The 13,800-nt window shown below is 47.2% G+C and overlaps 1 protein-coding gene across 1 annotated transcript in view; it reads left to right on the top strand.

Moving 5' to 3' along the window:
• LOC124038232 (ras guanyl-releasing protein 3-like) overlaps window positions 1-13,800 on the top strand; it is a 44,829-nt gene that overhangs the window by 14,379 nt on the left and 16,650 nt on the right. The window contains 6 exon segments of the mRNA XM_046353829.1: window positions 1,649-1,832; window positions 3,120-3,222; window positions 5,845-5,907; window positions 6,853-6,984; window positions 7,089-7,236; window positions 7,618-7,791. Coding sequence (XP_046209785.1) covers window positions 1,763-1,832; window positions 3,120-3,222; window positions 5,845-5,907; window positions 6,853-6,984; window positions 7,089-7,236; window positions 7,618-7,791 — 690 coding nt within the window. The 5' untranslated portion in view covers window positions 1,649-1,762.

A 13,800-nucleotide genomic window follows, 5' to 3' on the forward strand; every position in this document is an offset into this window, starting at 1 on the left:
GTACATATTCTTTATCCCCTTACACTGTGTATAAGACAGTAGTTTTAGAATTGTTAGTTAGATTACTTGTTGGTTATTACTGCATTGTCGGAACTAGAAGCACAAGCATTTCGCTACACTCGCATTAACATCTGCTAACCATGTGTATGTGACAAATACAATTTGATTTGATTTGGTTTGATTTGAACTTGTTTGCATGTAGGGTGAGTCAAAAAAGAATAATATTTGCAAGCAAGCACACACACACACACACACACACACACACACACACACACACACACACACACACACACACACACACACACACACACACACACACACACACACACACACACACACACACACACACACACACACACACACAGACAGAAATCAGTACCAGTCCACATGATATTTCGCAACATAAATAGTTTTTGGTATCTATAAGTTGGTTTTCAGAGTATTAAACTATGCATATATATATATATAGCCTTGTTGATTTGATGATGTTTGAATGTTTAAATGGAAATGGTTCTGGAGTAGCGGAGGCAGCGCTCCTGTTCTCTTTGTGCTGACTTGCGGTAACTCTGTGGTTCAAAATCAGTAGTTGTTTCGTAAACTGTCGAAAACAACTTGCTTTACCATTTTGCCGGTCATATAACTGTTTGTTACAGGCAATGTTTGCTTTGGGGACTTCACAGATGTTGTTCTCTGGTTTAGTAATGAATCAAACATACGTGTGGTTGGATTTATTCCACCACTGTGTGACTGTTGTCTTTTTGTTGTCCCGGCCTTCTTGTACATCACGGTGGTGATGGGTTATAGAACGCACAACGCAATTATCACAATATAGGTTGTAATATGTTTTTTTTACTGGCTTGTCCTCCTCAGTGATCTTACCCACGTCACCACTACCGCAACCAATCCAAATCAGCCACGGTTTCCAAAACCACCAACCAAATCTTTCGATGACGCCACCTCTAATGTCATCACTACAGACAACTCGCTCTGCTATATCAACCTTTATTGTTGTGTTGTAAAATCTCATCTGAGAATCTTTAAAAAATAGAATAACATTCTAAAATGACATTGTCTGTACTTTCTTTAACTTTGTGTTGGCATCAGTGGCGATACGATATGAACTGACAATCACTGATATTCTTCAGACAGAGAGAAACCACAGTATCCAGATTACATAAACCCAGTCCCCAACCAGGCCATTGCAGTTTTGTCCGGCTCACTGGGCCTGAAGAGTATTATGCAATTTGTATGGAATCATGAGCTGTTTTGGTGGTATCACGCACTGAGCACATCAGAAAGTCATTAAACATTGATGGCTGCCATGGGAGTTCTCAGAAGACTGCCCAGCTCCTGCAGATGTGGAGGACAGGAGCATGACGCTGGAGGAATCCACTGAACCGGCTTTTTTCACTAGCCACTGTTGTCTATTGAAAAACCTAGTACAGCATCCATGTCGTGGTCATATGTAACGTACATGGAAATACATCTGGTGAATTGACTGTGTATATGTTCACAATTAGAACAGCAATTATGATCGTGTGCTGATGAATAAACGACATCCACACCCATGTCTCCATGTGTTTACAATAATCCTATGAAGGGATGTAAGCAATGTTTGTTTAGCCTGGCGTGTCTCCTCTTCTCACAGAGAGCTCCTGAGCAGGCTTTGACCCCTGACCTCCAGGTGTGGAGGTGTACCATGTGTTCTCCCGCTCGGGGGGCGTGAACCCATCTCTGCTGTGAGGAGTCGTCCTGTGGGACCATGGGAACATCGACGCTGGGGAAGGCAGCCCCCCTCAACATGCTACTGGATGCCTGCGTCCAGGCTTTTAGTGAGTGACCAATCAAATCATGTGACATTTTATTTGCCACATACACATGTTTAGCAGATGTTATTGTGGGTGTAGCAGAATGCTTGTGTTGCTATCTCCAACAGTGCAGTAATATCTAACAATTCACAACAATACACACAACCTATAAGTAACATAATGTAATTAAGAAATATATAAATATTGGGACGATCAATGTCGGAGTGGCATCGACAAAAACACAGTAGAATAGAATACAGTATGTACATATTAAATTAGTAAAGAAAAAGATATAAACATGACTAAAGTTACTAGTGTTCCATTATTAAAGTGGCTAGCGACTTCAAGTCTATATATATGTATATATGGCAGCAGCCTCTAAGGTGCAGGGTTACGTAACCGTGTGGAAGCCGCCTAGTAATGGTTATTTAACAGTCTGATGGCCTTGAGATAGAAGCTGTTTTTCAGTCTCTCGTTCCCAGCTTTGATGCACCTGTACTGACCTCGCCTTCTGGATGATAGCGGGGTGAACAGGCAGTGGCTCGGGTGTTTGTTGTCCTTGATTCTCATTTTGGCCTTCCTGTGACATCGGGTGCTGTAGGTGTGCTGGAGAGCAGGTAACCGCACCACCCTCTGGAGAGCCCTGCGCTTGCGGGCGGTGCAGTTGCCTGGTATGGCACAGAAACACAATGGGGAAGCTAACTCAGTGGTGTGTGATGTGATCCATACCGTATACACTGAGTGTACAAAACATTAGGAATGTCTTTCTAATATTGAGTTGCACTCCCTTTTGCCATCAGAACAGCCACAATTAGACTGGGCATGGACTCTACAAGGTGGCGAAAACATTCAACAGGGTTGCTGGCCCATGTTGACTCCAATGCTTCCCACAGTTGTGTCAAGTTGGCTGGATGTCCTTTGGGTAGTGGACCATTCTTGATACACACGGGAAACTGTTGAGCGTGTAAAACCCAGCAGCGTTGCAGCTCTTGATACACTCAAACCGGTGAGCCTGGCATCTACTACCATACCTCGTTCAAAGGCACTTAAATCTTTTGCCTTGCCCATTCACCCTCTGAATCGCACACGTAAACAATCCATGTCCCAAATGCCTCAAGGCTTAAAAATCCATCTTTAATCTGTCTCCTTCACTTCAGCTACACAGGTGACATCAACAAGGGATCCTAGCGTTCACCTGCATTCCCCTGGTCAGTCTATGTCATGGAAAGAGACCGGGTTTAGAATGTTTTGTACACTCAGTGTAGATGTGTTCTCATTGTTCCTTTTCTATGGTGTGATCCCTCTCCACAGATGACAATGGGGAGTTGCAGTCCAACCCGCTCCCTCGCACTCTGCTGCTGATGCATCGCTGGTATGTCACGTCCACAGAGCTGGCCGGGAAGCTGCTCGTGAAATATCCATGTAGATTCTCATCAGACCAACAAAGAACAGTTGTCATATGCCATTTAAAGCCTTTGGTGGTGTTTAGAAATGGCAGAGTATATACTGTAATATGGGCACTATGGAATGCTGTGTTCCCTGACTGTGCCAAATGTATTTTCTGGGTGGACACTGACTAACCCTGAGTGACTTTTCCTGAGTATACAAAATATCTTGTTTATTTTGAGGGATAGTTTTTCAGTCAACTGTTTGTGTCATTTCTAGCAACCAATTATGATTGGTTGATCGCACAGCTCTGGGTTAAGGCAGATTGTCCTATCAAAGCTACTGGAAGAATTAGACGTGTTAAGTGCAAGTGCATTTGAGAGCAAAGTTAGAGATGGAGAACCGCTTCAAAAGGAAGAGCAACCTGGATCGAATCGATAGCTATTAGCGTTCCATTCCTCTTTATGATTTGTACCTAGTGTGCCTTGACTGTGCATTTGAATCTGATTCAGTTAGCAGGGTCCTGGACAGTGTTTTCCTGGAGACTCCATACCACTAAGTGGTTTGATGTCTTTGCTTCTGGTTAGACACCCTGAGATATTACAATGCCTGGCGTCAGGCCTCTCCACTGACGAACCCCATCTTATCCCTGCTGCTGGTTGGAGTAATGGCTGTGGTGCTCCTGATGGAAGATTCCCCTATTTGCAGATCTACAATCAGATTAGCCATCACCCTAACTCCAATCCTAACCTTACCGTAAGGAAAGTGCTACAAATATCTAACCTGGGACCAGTTTGCAGAAACTCTCACCTTCTCCATGCGGTATGAAGCTGCCTCAGAGTAGAGCCAGAGCAGAGAGCCTCTTTCATGTGACAGAATACGAAGGCACTATTCTGCCCTTTCTCTCACTTTTTGCTTTTGCATTAACCCAACAAAATATACAGTACTTATCGTTGTCCTTCAGATGTTGCTGAGATGTATTTTTAGCTCCTACACCTAATGTGTATCTCATTGAATTGCCTCCACGTTTGTGAGTTAGCCCATGAGAATATATTTCAGTGTTCTGGAGAGAAGGTGAGACCAACTGATTGTGTGTGTTTTCCACAGTCATGTATACATCCAATAAGCATCCATCCTGACCCTCCATGGTGGGAGAGTTTCATAGTACCACAAAGAAGGCAGAGGTTAGTCTTCTCTGCTGCATGGTTGGGACTATATCCTGGGCAGAGAAATAGCTGGGTTCCTTTTGAAAGTGATAGTAGGCAGGCTACGCTCCAGACCTGGCTCCCTGCCCAAGGCCTCTCCAAAGCTACTTCTAAAGAGCTGCAGGTAACTGCCAAAATAAAGGAAACACCAACATGAAGTGTCTTAATAGGGCGTTGGGCCACCACGAGCCGCCAGAACAGCTTGAATGCGCCTTGGAATAGACTCTACAAGTGTCTGGAACTCGAGGCATGCGACACAATTCTTCCACTATAAAAATACTTAATTTGGTGTTTTGTTGGTAGTGGAAAACACTTCTCAAACGTCGCTCCAGAATCTCCCATAAGTGTTCAATTGGGATGAGATCTGGTGACTGAGGCATGCACACACACACACACACACACACACACACACACACACACACACACACACACACACACACACACACACACACACACACACACACACACACACACACACACACACACACACACACACACACACACACACACACACACACAGTCTTGTAGAGCTAACCATTTGGGGACACACAATTCAGTCCCATTCAAAATCTTATTTTCCCTGACCCCTAAACCTAACCCCAAACCGTACCCTTACCCTTACCTTAACCCAAAAACCTAACCTTAACCCTAACCCTAAAACTAACCCTAGCTCCTAACCCTAACATAATGCTAAACCTAACACTAATTCTAACCTTAACCCTAAACCCCCTTGAAATACCGTTTGACCTCGTGGGGACTAACAAAATGTCCCCAGTTTGTCAAATTTTTGTTTGTTTGACTTCTGGTTGACTTCTGGTCCCCACAAGAATAGTTAAATACGTCAACCCCCCCCACACACACACACACACACACCTTTAAACCCCCTATGCTCCTTTTGAGACCCCTCTTTCAAAGTCACTGAGATCTCTAGCCATGGTTAAAGTTGCAAAATTCCGGGCACTTTTTTATACATGATCCTAAGCATGTTGGGATGTTAATTGTTTAATTACCTCATTAACCACACCTGTGTGGAAGGACCTGCTTTCAATATACTTTGTATCCCTCATTTCTCAAGTGTTTCCTTTATTTTGTCAGCTACCTGTATATTTCGACGGTTCGAGGAGGAAAAACATTGGCAAGTGACAATTATTTAGAGAATGTGCACATGCATTGGTAGAGAGGTTCATAACATGGCCAGACCTTTCATTGTTTTTACATTTCCACATACTGGGCATTCCTCTTTGAACACTTAAGTTATTCTTCATTAGAGGAGACATTTTGTCCAACTGATAAATGTGCAGCTGCTTCTCATGAAAGCTGCTGTTTTATTGTTGTATTTTTTGGGGGGGGGGGGGTTGTTGGAAATGTGGAATGTGTGTCCATTCGTAATAGGGCTTGGGACACGGTCTCCAAAAAGTGCTAAACTGTCCTTGACACAACCCCACATACCGTGACTGCCAGGGGGATGAGTGCCAAAGAGCGAGACTGAAGATCTGCTATTTAATGAGGTAAAGAAAACACTGCTACATGCCAATGAGTTTCTTGCTCTTTAGTATTGAAGATGTTTTGTATTGCTAGGCTGAAAATGCCCTGAGGGTTGTAGGCTCCTCTCTTGGGGCTCTGTGACTGACTGGCTGGTGCAATGAGAGTTGAGAGGATGTCATTACAATTGATAAGCCAGTGGCTGTCCTCATGGGACGTGGACCGCCGCCTGCCATCTGAGGTGGAGATACTGTGTTGTGCGAAAGCGTTCAGTGAATTAGGAGTCTGGTGATCTATTATTTACCCCAAAAACGTCCTCAGGCGATCTTCAACAGAGTACACAGACACTCATTTTCACTGGTAACCCCTTTAAAGCGATTCTCAACCACCGTCTGCCAATCCATTAAAAAATGTGTCCTATTATTTTGTGTGCAACCTTTACATGAAAGGAAATACTAAATAAATCATCTGAATTTAATGTTAACTACTGTAACGAGGGGCCATACTAAAGTCCATGTTATATTTTGCATTGAATTTGTATCTGAAGGGGGAATACCACAATGGCCATTCCCTTGTCAATGGTTCTCTGTATTCATTTGTTATTTCCACATTAGGGAAACATGATTTGTTGGGTTGATAAAATCTAGGCCACGTTTATGACCATGGTTGCTGGACTTGCCCATCTCACCACTCCCCTTAGCCACATCACACTACAAATCACTGAGCAAGGAGCCCCCGGCAGTCCTTGTGCAGGGTCAGTACCCTCAACTCTACCTTCTCCTTCTGAGACTATGGTGTCATTGTGAATCATTCCTATTCTATTGGCACTGCTGCTTGGGGCTACACACTATGATGTTCAGCCAGACTGCCCAGCCATAATGCCCACATGCAAACAGTAAACATATTGCGTAACTGCTAACATATTAGTGCTAAATCAGCCATCCGCGTGTGTGTGTGTGCGTGTGTGTCAGGTACTGGATTACGGTGTTTCCTGCAGAGTTTAACCTGGACATGGGCCTTATACGCCTCACTGAGGAGTTCAGAGACGTGGCGGCTCAGCTGGGCTGTGAGGAACACTACAAACTCATTGACATCTCCACCATGTGAGGAACTACCCAAGGATGGGCACGTGCACGCGCACACGCACACGCACACGCAGTCAGTAGAGAGTTTCCAGTTTCAACAGACTGTGTGTGTTTCTTTCTAGCCCGTCATATGACTGGATGAGAAAGCTGACCCAGAGGAAGAAGCAAGCCAAGAAGGGCAAAGCCTCACTCCTCTTTGACCACCTGGAGCCCATGGAGCTGGCGGAACACCTCACGTTCCTGGAGTACAAGTCCATCAGGAGGATATCGGTGAGTGTCCCTGGTGGAAAAAGACTTGTGCCCTTTCCTCCCTATCTAACCCCTGTGTGTGACATTCCTCAAGACTCTTTCCAAGAGTGCTTTTTCCACAGAACTCTTTTTTTCCTTCCTGTTACTAACTACAGAACAAAGCTTTGGCTGTCAACTAACTTCATCCCCAGGATAATTGCGCACCACCACAGAGTATGTTCTTAGATACGTTTTGCTCTACGTTTCAGTTTGTTTTATTTGCTGGGCAGTTCACTTGTAAATTCACCAGCGACTGAGGGCACACTGTATACTGAATATGCCAATGACGCCTGTGTTATTAACTCAGCGGTACTGTACATGTCACGTACACTAACTCTCTCTTTCTCCAACCCCCAAACCCAGTTCACAGACTACCAAAGCTATGTGATGCACGGATGTCTGGTGGACAACCCAACGCTGGAGCGCTCCATCGCCCTGTTCAACGGAGTCTCCCAGTGGGTTCAGCTCATGGTGCTCAGTAAGCTGACACCCCAACACCGTGCTGAGGTCATCACCAAATACATCAACGTGGCCCAGGTAAGAAGAGGGAGATGGTATCTCTCTCTCTCTCTCAAATCAATTCTAATGGTTTATTGGCATGGGAAGCAAATGTTAACATTGGCAACGCAAGTGAAGTAGATAATAAACAAAAGTGAAATAAACAATAACAATGAACAGTAAACATTACACTCACAGAAGTTCCAAAAGAATAAAGACATTTCTAATGTCATATTATGTCTATATACCGTGTTGTAACGATTTGCAAATAGTTCTCTCTGTCTCTCTCGCTCTGACAGCTGGGGAGGTGCTGTTTCACGCTTCTTCATTTTCTCCACTTACATCCAATATTCCAAAACTCCTCACAATTTAGAGTGTAAAACCCACCCACTTTGACACAGGCAATTGTAAAGGAGGTTAGGGCAATTTATTGAGGCATACATTCTCATTAACTGTACAGCACTAGCCTCCAGAGTGGTGCAGTGGTTTAAGGCACTGCATCACAGTTTCTAGCTGTGCCACTAGAGATCCAGGTTCGAGTCCAGGCTTTGTCGCAGCCGGCCCGCGACCGGGAGACCCATGGGGCGTGTCATGTTTTGTCTTAGATTGTCTTGTCATTTTGCTTTTCCCTCTGTTCATTTTCCCCCTGCTGGTCTTTTTAGGTTCGTTCCCCTTTTTCTCTCTCCCTTCCTCTCTCTCTTCTCTCTATCGTTCCGTTCCTGCTCCCAGCTGTTCCTATTCCCCTAATCAATCATTTAGTCTTCCCACACCTGTTCCCTATCCTTTTCCCTGATTAGAGTCCCTATTTCTCCCCTTGTTTTCCGTTTCTGCCCTGTCGGATCCTTGTCTATTGTTCACCGTGCTGTGTCTGTGTATCGCCCTGTCGTGTCGTGTTTCCCTCAGATGCTGCGTGGTGAGCAGGTGTCTGAGTCTGCTACGTTCAAGTGCCTTCCCGAGGCAACCTGCAGTTCTTGATCGAGTCTCCAGTCTGTTCTCGTCATTACGAGTGGAATTATGCCTTATGTTTGTAAATTTACTTTACTGGATTAAAGACTCTGTTTTCGCCAAGTCGCTTTTGGGTCCTCATTCACCTGCATAACAGAAGGATCCGACCAAAGAATGGACCCAGCGACTACAGATGCTCGTAACACTGCCGTCGAGATCCAAGGAGCCATGCTCGGCAGACACGAGCAGGAATTGTCTGCTGCTCGCCATGCCGTGGAGAACCTGGCCGCTCAGGTTTCCGACCTCTCTGGACAGTTCCAGAGTCTTCGTCTCGTGCCACCTGTTACTTCCTGGCCTGCCGAGCCTCTGGAACCTAGGGTTAATAACCCACCTTGCTACTCCGGGCAGCCCACGGAGTGCCGCTCCTTTCTCACCCAGTGTGATATTGTGTTCTCTCTCCAACCCAACACATACTCTAGCGAGAGAGCTCGGGTTGCTTACGTCATTTCACTCCTTACTGGCCGGGCTCAAGAGTGGGGCACAGCTATCTGGGAGGCAAGGGCTGATTGTTCAAACAATTACCAGAACTTTAAAGAGGAGATGATTCGGGTTTTTGACCGTTCAGTTTTTGGTAGGGAGGCTTCTAGGGCCCTGGCTTCCCTATGCCAAGGTGATCGATCCATAACGGATTACTCTATAGAGTTTCGCACTCTTGCTGCCTCTAGTGACTGGAACGAGCCGGCGCTGCTCGCTCGTTTTCTGGAGGGACTCCACGCAGTGGTCAAAGATGAGATTCTCTCTCGGGAGGTTCCTTCCAGTGTGGACTCTTTGATTGCTCTCGCCATCCGCATAGAACGACGGGTAGATCTTCGTCACCAAGCTCGTGGAAGAGAGCTCGCGTCAACGGTGTTTCCCTGCTCCGCATCGCAACCATCTCCCTCCTCTGGCTCAGAGACTGAGCCTATGCAGCTGGGAGGTATTCGCATCTCGACCAAGGAGAGGGAACGGAGGATCACCAACCGCCTGTGCCTCTATTGCGGATTTGATGGACATTTTGTCAATTCATGTCCAGTAAAAGGCCAGAGCTCATCAGTAAGCGGAGGGCTACTGGTGAGCGCTACTACTCAGGTCTCTTCATCTAGATCCTGTACTACTATGTCGGTCCATCTACGCTGGACCGGTTCGGGTGCTACATGCAGTGCCTTGATTGACTCTGGGGCTGAGGGTTGTTTCATGGACGAAGCATGGGCTCGGAAACATGACATTCCTTTCAGACAGTTAGACAAGCCTACGCCCATGTTTGCCTTAGATGGTAGTCATCTTCCCAGTATCAGATTTGAGACACTACCTTTAACTCTCACAGTATCTGGTAACCACAGTGAGACTATTTCTTTTTTGATTTTTCGTTCACCTTTTACACCTGTTGTTTTGGGTCATCCCTGGCTAGTATGTCATAATCCTTCTATTAATTGGTCTAGTAATTCTATCCTATCCTGGAACGTTTCTTGTCATGTGAAGTGTTTAATGTCTGCCATCCCTCCCATTTCTTCTGTCCCCACTTCTCAGGAGGAACCTGGCGATTTGACAGGAGTGCCGGAGGAATATCATGATCTGCGCACGGTCTTCAGTCGGTCCCGAGCCAACTCCCTTCCTCCTCACCGGTCGTATGATTGTAGTATTGATCTCCTTCCGGGGACCACTCCTCCTCGGGGTAGACTATACTCTCTGTCGGCTCCCGAACGTAAGGCTCTCGAGGATTATTTATCTGTGTCTCTTGACGCCGGTACCATAGTGCCTTCTTCCTCTCCGGCCGGGCGGGGTTCTTTTTGTTAAGAAGAAGGACGGTACTCTGCGCCCCTGCGTGGATTATCGAGGGCTGAATGACATAACGGTTAAGAATCGTTATCCGCTTCCCCTTATGTCATCAGCCTTCGAGATTCTGCAGGGAGCCAGGTGCTTTACTAAGTTGGACCTTCGTAACGCTTACCATCTCGTGCGCATCAGAGAGGGGGACGAGTGGAAGACGGCGTTTAACACTCCGTTAGGGCATTTTGAGTACCGGGTTCTGCCGTTTGGCCTCGCCAATGCGCCAGCTGTTTTTCAGGCATTAGTTAATGATGTTCTGAGAGACATGCTGAACATCTTTGTTTTTGTCTATCTTGACGATATCCTGATTTTTTCACCGTCACTCGAGATTCATGTTCAGCACGTTCGACGTGTTCTACAGCGCCTTTTAGAGAATTGTCTCTACGTGAAGGCTGAGAAGTGCTCTTTTCATGTCTCCTCCGTTACTTTTCTCGGTTCCGTTATTTCCGCTGAAGGCATTCAGATGGATTCCGCTAAGGTCCAAGCTGTCAGTGATTGGCCCGTTCCAAGGTCACGTGTCGAGTTGCAGCGCTTTTTAGGTTTCGCTAATTTCTATCGGCGTTTCATTCGTAATTTCGGTCAAGTTGCTGCCCCTCTCACAGCTCTTACTTCTGTCAAGACGTGTTTTAAGTGGTCCGGTTCCGCCCAGGGAGCTTTTGATCTTCTAAAAGAACGTTTTACGTCCGCTCCTATCCTCGTTACTCCTGACGTCACTAGACAATTCATTGTCGAGGTTGACGCTTCAGAGGTAGGCGTGGGAGCCATTCTATCCCAGCGCTTCCAGTCTGACGATAAGGTTCATCCTTGCGCTTATTTTTCTCATCGCCTGTCGCCATCTGAACGCAACTATGATGTGGGTAACCGCGAACTGCTCGCCATCCGCTTAGCCCTAGGCGAATGGCGACAGTGGTTGGAGGGGGCGACCGTTCCTTTGTCGTTTGGACAGACCATAAGAACCTTGAGTACATCCGTTCTGCCAAACGACTTAATGCCCGTCAAGCTCGTTGGGCGTTGTTTTTCGCTCGTTTCGAGTTTGTGATTTCTTACCGTCCGGGTAGCAAAAACACCAAGCCTGATGCCTTATCCCGTCTGTTTAGTTCTTCTGTGGCTTCTACTGATCCCGAGGGGATTCTTCCTTATGGGCGTGTTGTCGGGTTGACAGTCTGGGGAATTGTAAGACAGGTTAAGCAAGCACTCACGCACACTGCGTCGCCGCGCGCTTGTCCTAGTAACCTCCTTTTCGTTCCTGTTTCCACTCGTCTGGCTGTTCTTCAGTGGGCTCACTCTGCCAAGTTAGCTGGTCATCCCGGTGTTCGAGGCACTCTTGCGTCTATTCGCCAGCGCTTTTGGTGGCCGACTCAGGAGCGTGACACGCGCCGTTTCGTGGCTGCTTGTTCGGACTGCGCGCAGACTAAGTCGGGTAACTCTCCTCCTGCCGGTCGTCTCAGACCGCTCCCCATTCCTTCTCGACCATGGTCTCACATCGCCCTAGACTTCATTACCGGTCTGCCTTTGTCTGCGGGAAGACTGTGATTCTTACGGTTGTCGATAGGTTCTCTAAGGCGGCACATTTCATTCCCCTCGCTAAACTTCCTTCCGCTAAGGAGACGGCACAAATCATCATCGAGAATGTGTTCAGAATTCATGGCCTCCCGTTAGACGCCGTTTCAGACAGAGGCCCGCAATTCACGTCACAGTTTTGGAGGGAGTTCTGTCGTTTGATTGGTGCGTCCGTCAGTCTCTCTTCCGGGTTTCATCCCCAGTCTAACGGTCAAGCAGAGAGGGCCAATCAGACGATTGGTCGCATACTACGCAGCCTTTCTTTCAGAAACCCTGCGTCTTGGGCAGAACAGCTCCCTGGGCAGAATACGCTCACAACTCGCTTCCTTCGTCTGCTACCGGGTTATCTCCGTTTCAGAGTAGTCTGGGTTACCAGCCTCCTCTGTTCTCATCCCAGCTTGCCGAGTCCAGCGTTCCCTCCGCTCAAGCGTTTGTCCAACGTTGTGAGCGCACCTGGAGGAGGGTGAGGTCTGCACTTTGCCGTTACAGGGCACAGACTGTGAGAGCCGCCAATAAACGCAGGATTAAGAGTCCAAGGTATTGTTGCGGCCAGAGAGTGTGGCTTTCCACTCGCAACCTTCCTCTTACGACAGCTTCTCGTAAGTTGACTCCGGGTTCATTGGTCCGTTCCGTGTCTCCCAGGTCGTCAATCCTGTCGCTGTGCGACTGCTTCTTCCGCGACATCTTCGTCGCGTCCATCCTGTCTTCCATGTCTCCTGTGTCAAGCCCTTTCTTCGCACCCCCGTTCGTCTTCCCTCCCCCTCCCGTCCTTGTCGAGCGCACCTATTTACAAGGTACGTAGGATCATGGACATGCGTTCTCGGGGACGGGGTCACCAATACTTAGTGGATTGGGAGGGTTACGGTCCTGAGGAGAGGAGTTGGGTTCCGTCTCGGGACGTGCTGGACCGTTCACTTATTGATGATTTCCTCCGTTGCCGCCAGGATTCCTCCTCGAGTGCGCCAGGAGGCGCTCGGTGAGTGGGGGGTACTGTCATGTTTTGTCTTAGATTGTCTTGTCATTTTGCTTTTCCCTCTGTTCATTTTCCCCCTGCTGGTCTTTTTAGGTTCGTTCCCCTTTTTCTCTCTCCCTTCCTCTCTCTCTTCTCTCTATCGTTCCGTTCCTGCTCCCAGCTGTTCCTATTCCCCTAATCAATCATTTAGTCTTCCCACACCTGTTCCCTATCCTTTTCCCTGATTAGAGTCCCTATTTCTCCCCTTGTTTTCCGTTTCTGCCCTGTCGGATCCTTGTCTATTGTTCACCGTGCTGTGTCTGTGTATCGCCCTGTCGTGTCGTGTTTCCCTCAGATGCTGCGTGGTGAGCAGGTGTCTGAGTCTGCTACGTTCAAGTGCCTTCCCGAGGCAACCTGCAGTTCTTGATCGAGTCTCCAGTCTGTTCTCGTCATTACGAGTGGAATTATGCCTTATGTTTGTAAATTTACTTTACTGGATTAAAGACTCTGTTTTCGCCAAGTCGCTTTTGGGTCCTCATTCACCTGCATAACAGGGCGGCGCACAATTGGCCTAGCATTGTCCGGATTAGGGGAGGGTTTGGCCGGCAGGGATGTCTTTGTGACTCCTGTGGTGAGCACGCTGACATGTATTGTGTTTCCTCTGGCACATTGGTGTGGCATGTTTCCGCGTTAATCAGGCATTATGGCTAGAAGCAGTGTGGCTT

Source organism: Oncorhynchus gorbuscha, linkage group LG06, assembly GCF_021184085.1.
Source record: "Oncorhynchus gorbuscha isolate QuinsamMale2020 ecotype Even-year linkage group LG06, OgorEven_v1.0, whole genome shotgun sequence".
NCBI lineage: Eukaryota > Metazoa > Chordata > Actinopteri > Salmoniformes > Salmonidae > Oncorhynchus > Oncorhynchus gorbuscha.